This window comes from Solenopsis invicta, chromosome 5 (genome assembly GCF_016802725.1).
Source record: "Solenopsis invicta isolate M01_SB chromosome 5, UNIL_Sinv_3.0, whole genome shotgun sequence".
Classification (NCBI taxonomy): domain Eukaryota; kingdom Metazoa; phylum Arthropoda; class Insecta; order Hymenoptera; family Formicidae; genus Solenopsis; species Solenopsis invicta.
Window position 1 is genome coordinate 18,443,969 of NC_052668.1, and position 16,823 is coordinate 18,460,791.

Genomic DNA, 16,823 nt, shown 5'->3' on the forward strand with positions numbered 1-16,823 from the left:
GATAATTCCAAATACCTATTTGGTGCTCTCCGCGAATTTAACGCGCGGATTTCGTCGCGTTTGGAGAACAGATTTTCGCGATTTTTGTGTTACCTTGTTTTATGAAATTTTAACGTTACCTGCTTTTCCGGTGCTTATTTTGCCGGATGTCCAATCAGATAGAAATAAATATGTTTCTTTGCTTTTTTTTCTCACGAGGGAAGTCACAGAAGTGCTCGATAAATCGCGGCAGCTTGCACATATTTTTAATAAAAAGATATTTCCTACTAGACCGAGCTCCACGGCATGCGCAAGTAACGCAATGCGTAATCAGTATTCGACGGACGCTTACTGTGCGATCCAATTCCATCTTAGAGTCATAAATTTTTTTGCGGCGCTCGTAAAAGCGTGCTTGGGCAGAATCGTCGTGATATACCGGGTATTCCTCACAAAAGACCGCAACGAGTTAAGATAGCACAAGCTCCGCTAACGTTATGCCCGCTATAATCAAAACGTATAAAACTTTCGAGACTCTAAGAATGTAAGATTCGTGACAAACAAGATTCGTGAAAACGTCAAATGAAAAATAGAAGTAACAGTATTTTTCCCCTCTATTACAGGTAAAAAAAAACTGGTTTTTTTTTTTAGTAACTTTGAGTGACAAATTTGATATGCGTTATCAACAAATGGGACAATTGAGCTACAAATGTCATCAGAAATATTACGCGACATGTGTATCGTACTTATTTTTCTAATATTAAATTTATTTGGTAACAAGAATATGAGCTATCGCTTTAATATCTTTTTGTCTAACGCGACACGTGTAACGACAAAACCAGAACGTTGAATATTCGAGAAAACCGAGTTTCCTATCGTCAGCAGGAACAGCCGCGTTCTGCGCGGTTTCATTGCAATAAGAAATAGCTGGTCAGTCAAAGTGAGACCAAATGAAGAAGCATCAACATCCGTCTGACAAATTCCATCTAAATTCTACCAGTCTGAATCGGGAATATTACTGGAGTAAGGAATATTAAATGGGAAATATGATAATCGGAAAACCGCTGAATGTCTAAATTTAATTCACTGTATAATCGAACAAATCAGTAAAATTAGTGAAACGATGAATATTAAAAGAACACGATAATTATATTTTAATGAAAAAAAGTATTGTTATCGTCTATTTGCATAATTTCAACATTTTGGTATTTGCAGTAAGTTAAAGCGTATGTTATTTCGCAAATAAAAATATAATTAAAGATTTACTTTAATTCGTTAATTCACTTTACACATTTATTTTTATCGGCTTCATTTTATTTACTTTCCAATTATTTCTCTTTTAAAAGTGGAAAATTATCGAATCCAATAAAAGATACTACCAATCGCCAATGACGGCGAACATTTGTCGTAGCAGGTTGCAGCTTCATTTCCGGTTCACTCTCTCTCTCTCTCTCTCTCTCTCTCTCTCTCTCTCTCTCTCTCGTTCTCTCTTACCTTTCTCCCAATCTCTCGCTGCTTCTTTTACTTTGCCGTAGCGGAGAAACCTTATGTCTGCACGATAGTCCTTCGAGTGGACTGAAATCAGATTGGGTCAGATCAGATTCGCGTCTCCCGCCTTTTAAAACAAAAGACAGCATCCTGGGAAAAGTTTCTTCCCGACTGAACGTTTCACTATCTGCTTCCATCTCCATATGATCCTTCCTAACGATTTTTAGTAGATAATATAATGTGCATATATGCGATTAATCCCCTAGTAAATGAGTCAAATTTTCTATCAATTTGCTTATATTCTCCGTTAAAAGAGTCTTTCTCATTACACGAGGTGAAAAGTGGAATAACTTATTTATAAAAAGCAAAGAATATTTCTCGGCCTTTTAAAGATACATCATAAAATATTAAAAAGATGACAGATTATTTGATTTTGCAAAAATTATAAAAAGAAAAGATATTTGAGAAAGTAGCTCCATCCTGAGATTCTTATTTCTCACACGTAATCTCTTTTATAACATCATTTTTAGCGCGCATAATCTCTTTTATATCAAGCCTTTCGCGCTACGGTGCGGCGTTAATCAAACGTCGGGCGCAGTTTTATGTGTCGCAAGTCGGTTTAATTTAACATTACGCCACTGGCGACTGGCTGACTCGCTCGCCTGTTTCTCCTTCTCTCTGCCGAGAGAGCGGCTCGAAACTCGAGGGGGTCTCACCCCGCGTCTCTCGCGCACCGGAGAAGATCGAATTTGCGAAATGGCTGTGTATGAGGGCTGAATACCTGACGAGGTAATTCGCGAGGGCACCGGGCGCGGGAACGACGTAATGTCCCGTGGAAAGTAGAAAGGAAAAGCTCGTAAAGGGAGCAAAATTCAAAGTAAATTTTCCAAAGTAGGCGACGGTGCATTACGGCAGCGCCGTCAATTGACTTTGTTAAGGAGAATAGTTGTCGTCAGACGTGCGCGACAGCCGTCGCGTTTAGCCGTTTTTGCAGCGAGCTTTCCGATCCGTCCCTGAAAAATCTGAAGGGTAACGCGTCGTCGGTGAAAAATGCGAGTGAGACACCGCCGGCACATCTAATCCGCGAAATACAGTCTTGTTCATCGCGCATAATAAAATTCATTTAAAACTGATGAGAAAGAACTACTTACGGATTCTGAATTTTTAACACCGTATATTTTTCGTGATAAAGTTAAATAAAATTTCTTTTCAAGTAAAATCCAAAGATTAACCACGGGGAAAGAAAGAGAGAGAGAGGTTACTATCCATCTCTTGAATCTTAACTTGCGGAAACTAAACTTTTTCATCTGCAATGTTAAATATCTTTCTGATTATAACTTTCATCAAATCTTCATCAAGCTAAAAAATCGATTTCGCATATTGCGATAAACGCGAGAGACAGCCTTTGCACAATTTCAACAAGATCGAGCAAAACCGTGTTATATATTTAAACTTTGTTATATTTAAACTAAATCCTGCATAGACGTTCGATTGAGCATCGCCATTCTTAATTGCAGGATTTAATCAACACATTGGAATTTTTCTTTGTCGCGAATTGTCAAACGTGCTCGAGTGGAACAAAGGCGTGGACGAGTATCGATAGAAGTCGCGAGGGAGAGAAAGAGAGAGAGAGAGAGAGAGAGAGAGAGAGGTGGGGGACGAGAGAGGTCGGAGAAGAGAAAAAGCGCGGAGAAGAAGAGGCGAATCGCGCGGTTTTCATCTGCGAAAATTAAGGCGGAATCTGCCCGGTGGTAAGAAAGTCCGTGCTAATTAAGGCTGTTTCTTCAGAGATTCCCCTTTTCGCGGGCGGCCTCCCCTCGGCCTCGGCTTTTAAATAAATTATACCGAGTTAAAAGCCTCTTCGCACTTCCTCAGATAATCCGCAGGGCCGTTTCGCTCGCCAAAGTTATACCCGCGGGAGAAATCCTCGCGCCGGTGGAGAAAGACGACGAGAGTGTTCTTCTCTCGTTTACGAGGGGTGCTGTGCTGCACCGGGCCATAACGCGCCGAGTGATCTAAAGCGGGGAATACTTTCTGCTGCAATTACGTTATAAAGCAAACAAGAATGCTCATCCCTCGGTCATTCTCATCGCCCGGTTCTTTACGAAAATGCGATTAGCTCGCCGAACCAAATTCAATTATCTCCCGTATGGCGATTAACGACGCTTGCGCTAATCTCTTTTTGCTCGATAAATCGCTACCCATAAATGGATTTATTGGAAATGATTACCTGATAATAACCACGCGCGCGCGCGCGTGTCCAGGTTTATAGAAAATTTTATACGTTATTGAGAAAACCATTGTGTAAAAAAAAAGTATGACATTTTTTAAAACGTTAAGAAAATTATTAAAAAATTAGATTGTATATTAGATTTTATATTGCACTTGAAAGTAGTAGAAAAAATTTGATGGCGATTTTCTATCTGGATAAAAAATTTATTTATTCGCAAAATAACTAAACAGACAATAAAACTTTGTATAAATCACCTTAAATACGTAAAGTACTTACACAAAAAATTGAGATTTTTCTTAATGTTGTAAAAAATAATTTACTTTTTAATAACAGTGTAAGTAAACTATAAAAATATGTTATTAAAAATGAAAAATATTAATAAACACTTTTTCAAATTTTATTTACTGGCAAAGTCTGTATGTCCGATACATCCCTAAGTACGTTATGTGACAGTTATGACACTCTATATACATCGTGAAAGACGAAAATCCTTCTCGGCACAGAAAACATCGGTTAAGAACAGTTGTAAAGGTCCCAGTCGGCTTTTTGGGATTTTGAATTTCTCGTCTTTTGTAGGCGAGGTGTCGTCGAACGACGGCGAAACATCGTTAACGCCATTGTTCTCACGGTACTCCCAGCGCGTTAAGAACGTCCCGCCACCGAGTTAAGTAGATGTTTCTCGGTACGTCAGGTGCATTTTTAAATAATTCGATGCAAAGCAGCCAAGAAAAGGCGCGAATTCCCTCCCGGGAGAGGTCTCGGGGAATGACGCGGGGTAGGGCGCGGAACACGGGGAAAGAACGAATGGAATTTCCGTGGGATTCGCTCCTCTCCACGCGGCAGACGTGGCTGGAAAGCGCGAGCGATTCGGAGCGACTTTTACAACTTAATTTTTGCGTATTTGCGAGCGCTGCGACGACGGCGACGACGGCGACGACGGCGCGGCGCGGTGGGTGACTGGCTTTGCGGGAGAAAAGTAAATTTTCCGACACGTTTGCTCGCGCGTATGGCGTTGCGTTCGTAAGCAGCGGTGCGTCACGGATTTGCGTCAGAATTTTATTAATTCGTTACCCACCAATTTTATCTGTTTTACGGAAAGAAAACGAAGATGAGTTTATAATCGTCGAGTTTATCGAGTCTTTGTTGACTCTTCGATAAAAGTACCGAAAATTGAAGGCTCTCGCGGTTAATGATAACATTCCATAAAATCTTTCGGAAGATGATTTGACCAAAGAATTCGCAACCTGCGAGAAAAGATGCCGAACACTTTGTAACAGAGAAAATGCTACGCTGCTTTATCGACATACGCGAAAGGTAACGTTATTTCTTTTCATTTTAATTTATTACGCTTATTTCGATCTTATGCTCTCCGAGATATTATATTACAAGCCTTCTCGCGTTATCTAAATGTAGAGGGGTTCCTACGAGCTGACTATCAAGTAGTGAAGATAAATGCTAACTCCAGCCATAAGATATCACCCAATATAGGTGTGCCGTGGTGCACTTACCAATACCAACATCTCTGTCTTTATAGATTTATAAATTTATATTTTATTGTGTAGCAATGAAATGTAAGCAATAAAAAAGGAAAAAAAATTAAATTCCAACAATTATAAACAAGATAGAATTTTTTAGACATTCAGACTAAAAATATATGTTTATAAGCGTTTCGCGCACAAGAATCGAGTCAACAAATTGCCGACTAATTTGTCTTTCACATCAAATCTAAATCCCACAAATTGCGAATCAGATTGCTTGTACAGGTTACTATATAAGACGGTACGGTTTCGAATGGGAGCTGACTATCAAGTAGCAGGGATGGATGCCAGGGCAGATGGTATTAACCACTCCACCTATTGGTATTGGCACGTGCACGCGGAGAAAATATTGCCGAGTCGAGAATTCGCGAATAAATCTAAATAACCTTCGTATCGGGATACCGCAGTCTTTCGTATCTCTCTATCCCGCGTATTTATTAAAAACAGCAATGCTGGGATGATTTTTCCTTGCGTGCTAACGGATATATACCACATTTTATTTTTCACTATCGAATAAAAGAGAAGCTCGGGCAAAAAAAGGACTTTTATTTATACTTTATTCTTCAACATTCAAATATCTGAATATAAAATACTGGACAGATTTATACAATCATATTACGTAAATTAGTATAGAAAACTCGAAAGTAACAATATAGCGTAATTTAAGAATTATTCGTATATAAGGATTAATGAAATTAAATATCTGAAATATTGAATATTTCAATTTACAAACATATTTTATAAGAGAGATACTTATTACAATTTATTGAAAAATATATATTCTCAATTTTCTTTAAAAGATATTTTATTCAGCCATGTTGGCGGCAAATCAATCGTTGCGTACTCTCAAAAATATTAGCACAATTTTCACATGGTACCACCCATTGTTTAGCAACAAAAATTTGCAAGTAAAAATGCGTAAATAAAAATTCGATCTATCATATTTAGGTCAGTGCAATCTTTTGTAGAACGGAAAACTATAAAAAATTACCAAGATGCACCTTCTTTCTCGTTGCATAATTAAATTATTTTTTATTCACGTGTTACCTTCCATTTTTCTCTGTACGCACCGAACAGGATCGAAGCAACGCACGAATACTTTGCCAGGCGAATCGTAGAAGCGTGGCGACGACAAAAAACGAGTAATTCCAGAAGTAAGAGTCCATCTTATCTACCGCCGCGCTTCGTCAATCTAGATCCAACATTCCTTCAGACGTAAAATTGTCTCCGCGATCATCCTTCTGACTTCTATCAATATGACCGTCGGGCGACAGATCTTTTCCGGAGAGGCGATTACCGAAATTCAGAAAATCCGAGCAGGGACTGCCAGCCTGCGTAGGTTCGGAAAACATTTTCTTTGTCGTCGCTCTTATAGTAATTATTTTCAAAAGTGTTTACTTGGAGCAAAAAGTTGTCCGCATCATTTTCCATTTGCGGCTGCCGATGCAATCGTCTCGGCGACACGGTCGCACACTGCTGCAAAGCATTGTCGCATAAGTCCATCGTGTTTTCCTGCAATAAAGAATGCCAAATATTTCATCAAATAATTAGAATATCAAACGTCTGTATGATTTACAATCAGACTGTTGTAACTAGAAAATTAATAAATTATAATCGGCGAACGTTTAATAACGCTTATAAATTGATGATACAAATCTACTACTTAAATAATAATTAGGAAAGAGAAATATATAATTTTACTTACGAATTTAGGTTTGTCATCGATAACTTTGACGATATCACCTTCCTCGGTCGTAGTGATGATGCCAGTTCCGAGCTTCTTACCGAGTATTTTCACCTCTTTTCTACATCCTTCGGATGTGTCGGCAATATTAGGTACACATGTATTTTGCATAGAAGTGTTCTTGAGGAACTGCTCGTATGGACTGAGGAATCTAATATCTTGATAGTGCGGAGTTAGCAACTCGTGACCATGAGTCTTCGGTCCTAAGATCTTTATTTCATTTAGACCGGGATACATCTTCGGCGGTGGTAGAGAAAATCTGTCACTGAAAGACTGTAAAATACATCGTGTAAATCGCGTAAAAGTATTCTCTCGATGAGTATCGTCCGCAAACCAAGTTCAAACTACCGTACCTTCATACACTGACTTCCGGAGTCGAGCATCTTCATGTCGGATTGACCGAAGGATATTAAACCAGTATCGCAGTCGTCGTCGAAGACCGAGGACAGTTTCATCTTCGGGTCGTAATCCTGAACCGAATGATGATCTTCCATGGGGGGCACACCGAGAATATTTAAATCTTCCGAAAGGCTCTGATTGCTCTTTAGATACGGTAATGTCTCGCTCAACAACGACAATGGCGGATGGTTCTTCATTAACAGAGACGATAACGAGGATTGCGAGCTGGTCAGGTTCGAAGGATGACCCAAGATGCTCGTTAGATCTTGCTGGTTCGATGTCACAGCCATTGCTGGGATCGATAACCATTGATAAAAGTTATGATACGACAGTTCTAAAACCAATTTCAAACGTCTCAAGAGATTTAGCGACTGCAAATTTCCGCGCATCTGTGGCTCCTTATACATTAACCCGAATTTTATAATTATGAATTACTTATTTATAAACAAAAGTAAAATGAAATTGAAATCATTTCTGACTTATACTTGAAAACTTATACTATGTGCAACGGCCCCTGCAAAACTTAAAGGATTCATTTTAATCGTGACATTACAACATCGATTCACCTACCATCGTCATGGCTAGCGAGAGAGCCATCTCCATCGATAGGCAGCGATTTGGAGCCCAGCAAGAGATCATCGATTTTAGTCTGGGAAAGGAATGCCATGCCATCCACGAAACGATCGTCGAGGCTTTTACTGTCGAGAATTCTAATGTCTTTATCCTCAAGGATCTCAATGCCGTCCATTGGCATACCGCTGGACTTCTGGCCGGATTCCAGTACCATGATCTGATTATCGTTGTCGCCGATGATGACGTCACCGTTATTGCGTATATTCACGAGATTGATGGCGTCCGCCTGTTCGCCGTCAAGAATCGTTACGTCGTGGGAATTCTGCGCCATTAAGTCGCGGGCTTCGCTGTTCGTCATGACCTGCAGCAGCCATAGCGCGCGTGTAAGGGCATTGAACTGTTTAAAGCTTCGTCATGATCGGAATAATTTATTACGATAGGGCAAACCGTACGACACACACACGCGCGCACACACACATACACAAAAATATGACTAAAATACATTTCATTATATTTTACAGCCACGATAACTCCTACAGTTAAAAAAAAACCAATTCTATTCTATTATAACTGAGAATTGTGATGAACTTAAGAATCTTCAATCAGAGACACCGTATACAGAATAAGATTGGCTTAAATCAAGCATTTAAATAGAGCAGGATTCTTAAGATTTTAAACAAGATATATGTCTATCAATTTAAATTTTATCAAATAAATTAGCTTCCCAAAATGATCTCAGAGAAATGCAATGTGGAAATCAAGATTTCATTAAAACTCTTGCAGCACTCGGGGTCCGTCGATATAAATGTTGAAATTAATCGAGTTTCTATGGTTAATGGAAGAAGCGCCAAAGATAAATTCCAGCGAAGGTTATATGTTCTTATAAGAATGTTACACAGCACATTTCGCAAACGCGGCACAGCGCGGCAGTTCTCTAAATAGAGAACTCTATGTAAAGGAATGAAGGCGCCTGACGTGAATACTTCGAATGTGTCGCGCGTACTGTGAGTCGAAAAGTCGATCGAAAAGACGCCGTAATGCCGGTTCTGCGTAAAGAAAAGTACATCGCCCTTCCAAAAAATAAAGATATCGAAAGAAGACGACTTTATACCCTGGAATTCATGTTTTTACACTTAATTCCTGCAAATTGAATAATTACCTTTTTCTCGATTTTACCAAAGTTTATCATAGCAATCACGGCACTTGAAGCATAATTATCACAGACCATGTCGTCTTGAATCTTTTAGAGCCCGCGAAAATATACCGCGAGGATAATTGAATTAAATCGTAGGGAGAGTTATTTTAAGTTCCAGAAAGAGATAACATCCCTCCAAACGTGACTATTACTGGACGCGCCGCTACGAGCGCTAACATAGCTTCGTACGTTGAATGTGGTAATCGTTTCTACATTACCTCGTAACGACCGTCCTCTGTGGCACGAACAAACTGTATTCCACCTTGCGCAGCCAGTTCCAGTAACTCGTTACACTCGTCCATCGACGTAGTTGAGCTCGGGCCATTTTGCCGGTCCGGCTCATTGCGATTGAGCACAGTGGGCGAGAACTGCGAGTCCAGCGCTGTCACCAGATCATCTGACGGCAGATTAAAGAGAGGAGCGCGTCTTACTCCCCTTTGTCTCGCCTCGGTAAATCGACGAGAGAGCTTACCTTGCTCCTGTTCCGCGCCGGGAGGCTCAATGACGAAGCTGGATCTGCCATCGGGTTCGATATTCTGTATCACAGTTGCAACTACTGGTACTTTCACTTGAACAGCTTTATTACCATCTGCGTCTGAAGCCTCGGTAGAATTCACGGTTATTTTTCCCGCTATTCGCAAATCCTCGGCAGTCGCGGGTGTAAGCATCTGTGATAAATGATGTATAATTGTCAAGGGCGACAACTGAATACATCGAATAATTAAATATTAGCAGACATTAGCATTAATACTTGGGAATTGCTGTTTGCAACGGATCCTATTGTAACAGATCATGTAACGAATCAAATTTGACTAAGCTTAAGAAAAGCTGTTGGGATTAACAGCAAGATAAACGAAACAAATATACTCACAAAGCATATAACCTACTTGCTATACATCGGACATCTTGCAAAGTCAACTAAATCCTAAGCTTTATCAAGTATGTTAGCAAAAATAATAAAAAAGCTGTATTAAAAAATTAAAAATCTTAACTTCACTATGACTTGGACGTTTTCTAACAAGTAATATTATTATAACGTACATTTCAATTGCATAATTTTTTAAATCATTTTCAAGCTTACCTTTTTGGCTAAAAACTTTTTCCAATGTGATTTAATTATGTTAATAAGAGCAAAGTATACTTACATGTTTATTATTCGCAGTGGACGAAATTTTAACGAGTATCGGTATACCTTTCGCTGGTTTGTAAAGAGCGAAAGGAGTCTGGCCCTGGAGCAATGCCATTTCCATCGCTTTCGTATCAATTTTGTTTATCACGATGCTGTCCACCATATCCGACTTTCATGAAATAGAATTCCAAAACTAATTACACAATCCGTAATTCGTTGTATTCATCGTAAATCAAATATATACTAACCGAGCCAAAATAATCTTTCTCTCTGCTTTCACTCATTTGATTCCGATCGCCGTTGGACAATTGAATAATTCTAACGTTCTTACTGAAAATATATAATATTATATAATTACATATTGCGTGTTCAAATATCTATAATTAAATCAATTTTACACCGCGTGAAATAATAATATATAATCGCGTTAATCGCCTGCTTAGTTTCTACAGGAAATAAACTAATTAAGAAAGCTCTCTTACAGAAGATTGACGTGTAAATTTATAACGAATTGCCTTTAATTCATTTATTTTTGCGATATCTTTTCTCATAATATCCCACAAAAATACCAACTGGTAATTCATAACAGAGAGATCGATATTTTTAATTAAATGAGTTTGGAATTTACTGATCGCATATTCTATGGTTATTCATTCATTCGGGGTGGCCAATGAATTCCAACGAGATTTTTATCAGACCGTTTATATATTTATTACGTTAATGATTGTGCATTATCGCAGCCACTTTCTCGCATACCTTTTTCCGGCGTTTCCGGTCTCGTTCGTGGTGGATTGCACATTGCCCGTGCTTCGATACTTAATACCATGCTTGTACTCCTCGTGCGAGCGTAAAGCGAATCTGCGTGGAAACTCCTTTCCGCAAACTCCGCATGAATATTGCATCTTGTCGACGTGTGCGTGCGCTTTCACCTTGTGACAGACCAAATTCGACATCTGATTGAAGCCCTTGCCGCATAGCTCGCACTTGTACGGCCGCTCGTTCGTGTGCGTAAACACATGGTTACGCAAATTACCTATAAAGAAATTAATTGGCCGATTTTTTAAAAACGGAAAGTTTTACAATGATTTACGTTACAAAAATATATAATAAAATCATTATGAACAAATCTAAACTAAAGGGGAAAAAAGATTTGACAACAATTGAAAATTTTTTCGGGAAGAAGTTGATCGAGATAATAGATCATTATAATTTATATTTGTGCGTTTGTACCCTTTTGATGAAATCCTTTACCGCACACATGACACTTGTGCGGCTTGTGTTCCGAGTGCGTTTTCCGATGGGAGATTAATGTAGATACCCTGAAATATCGTATGATAAATAGATATTAAAGACATTACGCACGTTTTCTGTCATTTAAACGTAAAACAATATAAACAAATTTCCAACCTGTTAAATGTTTTCTTGCAAAATTCGCACACGTAGGGTCTGGCATCGCTGTGTATAGCTTTGTGCTGGCTCAGTGTTGACAATTGTCGGAAAGCCTTGCCGCAAGCCTCGCATTTAAAGTTTCTCTCGTCGGTATGAGTCGGCAAGTGTCTCATCAGAGTGTACTGATGGCGAAACTCTTTTGAACCTGATTCGAATATTAAACGTAAAAGTTTCTTATGACGAAAACAAGCTGTCGGGCCTCCCCCAAGTCGACATTAAAAAGTAATTACTCGCTACTCTGCGAGTAATCGAATGAGAAATCTAAATCACATTTTCCACGAAAGAAAAAGATTTGTCATTTTTATTTTTAACTATTTCCTTTTTTCTGGTGTAATTATTTTTCGATATGGTTGTTAGCTAACACTAATACGGAAAAATTACCATTCATATAAAGTGCGAATTGCAATGCATATGAAGCTTTATCAATTATTTTTTTATTAATTTTTTTCTTTATTATTTCTTAATTGAATAAATTTGGATATTATTACAGTGAAAATTGTTACGTACAAATGCCGCATTCCCAAATTTTGAGCGTCTTTCCGTCGCGTTTTAGATATTTTACAAAATGCAGTCTGGATCGCGGATCATCCTTATCGATAAGCCGGGTTGTTGTCGAGGACGGAGGCGCTTCGACAACAGGATGTGAATATACAACCACATTCTTGTCCGGTGCGCTAACGCTTTGCTCGAAAATCTGAAAAAAGACCACGTTTAAACTGAAATACCAGTGAAACGCGAAAAAAAAATCAAAGAAATTCACAAAATATCTCGACGAAGAAATGCCGAGAAGTTAAATCGCGTACGCGAAAGCTGTTGGTACAATTTCAAGGATTGCATTATGCAGCTGCGTAAAAATGCAGTTTCCAACAATACTCCCGCAATTATGCATCGCGATGTAGATAGGCAAATACTTGGTGCATAAAACTATAGAAACGGAGCGTATGCAAATGGCATTCTTCAAAGTAAGAAGAAAAGGGAGCGAACTAGATAAACGGAGCGACGCCCGTCAGGTGAAATATTTCATATAAACTGCTGCTGTAACGATATGCACTCGCTTCTTGGCAAACAACTTGCCGCGCTAATAGTTCGACAAATATTTAAGATACCTTACTTTGGCACTTACTTTGTACCTTAACGCGTCCTTGCCGAGCTTCGTGACGGCGTTGCCGATATTGATCACTTCGGATTCTATAGCTGTATCATCCATACATTCCTCCTTGAAAGTGATTTCGCTCAATAGTAAATCACCCTCGTCTTTGATAAAATTATTGTAGCAATTGTTTACTTGGGTCAAGTGATGATTGGGGACGGATCCCGATCCCGGAATACCCGCTACATCACCGTTCTTCAATTCCGGACCCGAGTCCTCTTTCACGTAAACCTCGTAAACGCTATTGGCCGCCGCATCAGTTTCATATTTAATGGGATTAATAACGGAATTACAACAAACATGTACATGTCGTACGTTTTCTCTACTACAACAGACAACAGATAACTAACTCCTTTTTTACATGTACAAAATTTCACCTAAAGAAAACTGAGAATATCGTTAGCTCATTAAATATTTATATTAAAAAAAAAAAAACATATTTTTTACATAACAATTGTGCAATTCGATAATTACACTTTTCTTCGGACGCTGGAAAAAGTTCGCTTCGCGTCCGTACTTATGTTGACTACTTACACGGACGTTTCGAACTCACCTGATAACTTCATCCGGGATGGGACGAGGAAATTGCACCTGCGAATCGTCGTACTGAGTTTCCCCTAGGAAGTCGAAAAGCACATTCCGTGGAGAAATTGTTGTCTTATCTTAAAAATAATTACGACGGTACGCGTTGCAGTGCACGGATACTTTGTATCGCACGTGAGAAGCATATCTTTGATATTTCGAAGAAACTTTATTTACTCCGCAAACATGTACTTTATTATTTTATATATCGAATGCTTTGTTGTAAGCATGACTTTCGCAGTCTATATGTTTAAGAATCTATTTAAAAAAACAAACGGATACAGCTCTTACTATTATTATGATTATCATCATTATCAGTGTAATTCTAGCAGCAATAGATTTATGCAGGTGTAATCAATAAAATTTGCAATTCGACAAGACAAAATAAAAATACTACGAAGTAATTTTTCATTTTCAACGTTCATTCGGCGACGCCGATGTTTTCTTGCTCGGGAAGAAATACGTTTGCGATATTATTGTTTATGGACGAATTAATCGAAAACCTCCCTCTACCTGTTATTGCTTCGAAGCTCCTCGGGGGAGAGAGCGAGAGAGAGAGAGAGAGAGAGAGAGAGAGAGAGAGCCCTGTTTGTTTGTTAATACAGCCGTCTAATCGGCGGATGGCATCTCAAGCGAGATAATGCGATACAGTCGTATCGGTACAGACAACGCATGCTGTTCGTCTTAGATACAACGATATTACATCGTGTAAACATCTATCTCAAAGTTTCGTCGCGTTTCATAAATTATGCATCAAGGCTCGCGTGTATATCATTGACACTCATTTCACGTCTTACATTTTGCGCTAGTGGCTGTTAATGGATAGGCAGTCATATCCGCGGCCGTTGTAAAATTAAAATAGAAAATATAATTAATGTCAAATTTATCGAAATATGTATCAGAGCTGTGATTTATTTAAGTTCTGAATTTAAGTATCAACATTAGCTAATTACAAAAATATCTGTGTTAATTAAAATCAAATTGTGAAGATAAGAGAATATAATTTTGCGCAATAATTGTAACAAATAGACAGTTATATTCATTGTCAAATTAAAATTTAAATTACATAGGCAGATATTTATACATATATATATCTCAGATACATATATATATCTCCGATTCTTATTCTCAAGTTATCATAAGTAATAATTTAAGATGTGCTCTATCGAGTTTCTGACATTTTAAGACGATATTTAAGAGACAATTTCAAAAGGTTTTTCTCCTTTTTACGTACGAAAAACAAGATTGTGTTTACAAATTTTTTTGGTAAAAACTATGCAGATCGATCTCAAGTTTTGTGCATTTATTCTACATATTCAACAATGTGTGAAATAAAACCCGTATATCAAAAAAATTCGTAAAAAATGGTCTTGTTTTCGTAAATAAAAAAGGAAAAGATCTTTTAAATATAACAAAGGACTATACAAAAATATCGACCATAATGTGAAATTAATCAATTATATAATTACATCTATTTGAAGATTTATTTAACTATCAATGTTAGTTAATTGCAAAAATATCTGTGTTCAAAACCTACGTGAAGCAAAGAGAATATCATTTAATTAATCTACTGCTGCCATTTGCAAATGCAATCTGTTTTTAATTTTTCGTGTGTGTAAAAAATATAAATACATTTTATTGTTTTCAATTAAATGCATAATATATTAATTTTAAACTTTATTTTATTTATAAATTACTGACATAATTTTTTTTATTGTATTTCAAAGCGTCTTACTCCGAATTATTTCCGCCATATCCTATAATTACCAGGCATATAATTACCACCGCTGCATACACGAATTACAATGTGCAATAGCCGCACAGATAATGCGACTGTGATCAAAAAAGAAACGTACTGTGAATGGCATCCTGCCGGAAGCGTCAACAGCTCCGAGGATCCATAGGCCTAGAATCGTTGTTGGGCGATGCACGACACAAAATGTGTTCACCGGTATACCTTTATAACGTTACATTTTTTTTTATTCACCGACTACTTTTTACATGAGTCGAGAAAACGGCAACAGTTTCTCTCACTCTTTCTCTCTCTCACGACACGCGACCGATCTTCCCGAGGTGTCACGTTGCATCGTGATTCGCGGCTCGGGCCCTCGGCTTGTTTTGTCTAGCGTCAAATAAACGAAAGCCGCCATTATCAGAGCTCATTTTTCACGTGGTGCAAGCGGTGCCCGCTCGGCGGATCCACGACTTATTGGCGAGACGGGACGACGAGAATGGTAGACGGTTGTACTTACAGTTGTATCCCTGCAGCAAATTGCCGTGCGACATTTTCGCATCGATCGTTCTTGTGCCCTTAGATCGATCCTTGGCCGTCTCCTGCCTCGCTTGAGGTCATAGACATTGACCATTACCCGATAATTCCTAGAATCAGCCGAAGACACTACGCGAACACCCTCTGGCGAACGATCTTTAAAGTTCGACAGGCGCGTGTCTTTTACATATGAAATGTGTGCCTTTGTAAACAATAATTCATGGATCATTAAAGATTCAGAAATAATGAAAAATATTTATATATCAAATTATGTATCTTTTTTTTATGTTTGACACATACTTTTATCTTACTAAAGTCAATACTAAAATCAAATATATTATCAATCTTATAACATAATTACTTTTCTCTCTCTATATTGTTTCATTTACATTAAAAAGATTCATGTAAATGTAAAATAATGTAAATAATCCAGACGTAACCTTGAAATTTATGGCAATCCTAATCTGATTTTTGTAATTTTCTACTTACAAAAAAGACTCGTCAAGATGCGAACGATTTTTTTGTTTATCTTCTACGATGGGTACAAAGAATCGTCAGCGATTAAATGCACAAACAAAGATACTTTGTCAAAAATTACAGACAGGATAGGATTTCTATCTATTCTTCAGTTTCTACCCAGCAAACGGAAATGGATTAAAAATTTGTAATTTATTTTAATACATTTTGGATTAAAAAACATCAATTAAGTCATTTCAATTCTATGTCACGGATTAAAATGGATTGGATAAGTCGCGGAAACGTCTTTTTTAGATTGAAAAAATAAAAATCACTTTATTTCAATCCTGTTTCATGGATTAAAATGAATTATTTGGCTTGCATAACTTTTTTGAATTAAAAAAATATATAAATCCCATAATTTCAATTTTACCATGTATTAAAATGGTTTCGAAGATAGTATAATATAATATTTACAATAATTTATATTTAAATTATGAAAATGGCAACATCAGTCATTTATATTTATATGTTTATCTGTTTATATTATAATAATACATATTTATTTATAATATAAATACAACAAAAACATTCGTGAAATGCAGACTGAAATTAGAATATCTCCGATCAGGAAAAAAAAAC

At 37.7% G+C, this 16,823-nt stretch overlaps 2 protein-coding genes across 11 annotated transcripts in view; one reads left to right on the forward strand and one right to left on the reverse strand.

The window, feature by feature from the left end:
- Positions 1 to 16,823, forward strand: part of LOC105205751 (bifunctional methylenetetrahydrofolate dehydrogenase/cyclohydrolase, mitochondrial) — a 78,195-nt gene that overhangs the window by 16,603 nt on the left and 44,769 nt on the right. The gene's annotated exons all lie outside the window — the stretch shown is intronic.
- LOC105205750 lies at positions 5,776 to 15,831 on the reverse strand. 10 transcript variants are annotated; one of them, XM_039449569.1, is made up of 17 exons: positions 15,709 to 15,795; positions 13,428 to 13,536; positions 13,010 to 13,115; positions 12,848 to 12,940; positions 12,232 to 12,418; positions 11,683 to 11,869; positions 11,506 to 11,594; positions 11,032 to 11,308; positions 10,524 to 10,605; positions 10,292 to 10,444; positions 9,619 to 9,850; positions 9,365 to 9,543; positions 7,949 to 8,312; positions 7,333 to 7,712; positions 6,941 to 7,252; positions 6,634 to 6,747; positions 5,776 to 6,566 (listed from the first exon to the last, which is right to left on the reverse strand). In XM_039449569.1, the coding sequence occupies exons 1-17, from the start codon at positions 15,740 to 15,742 to the stop codon at positions 6,423 to 6,425; spliced, it is 3,042 nt and encodes a 1,013-aa protein (XP_039305503.1). In that variant the 5' UTR covers positions 15,743 to 15,795; the 3' UTR covers positions 5,776 to 6,422. The 10 variants fall into 10 exon arrangements, with proteins under 10 accessions (XP_039305503.1, XP_025987610.1, XP_039305502.1 ...); XM_026131825.2 differs by having other exon boundaries at positions 13,010 to 13,199; XM_039449568.1 differs by having other exon boundaries at positions 12,848 to 13,115; positions 13,428 to 13,491; positions 15,709 to 15,831.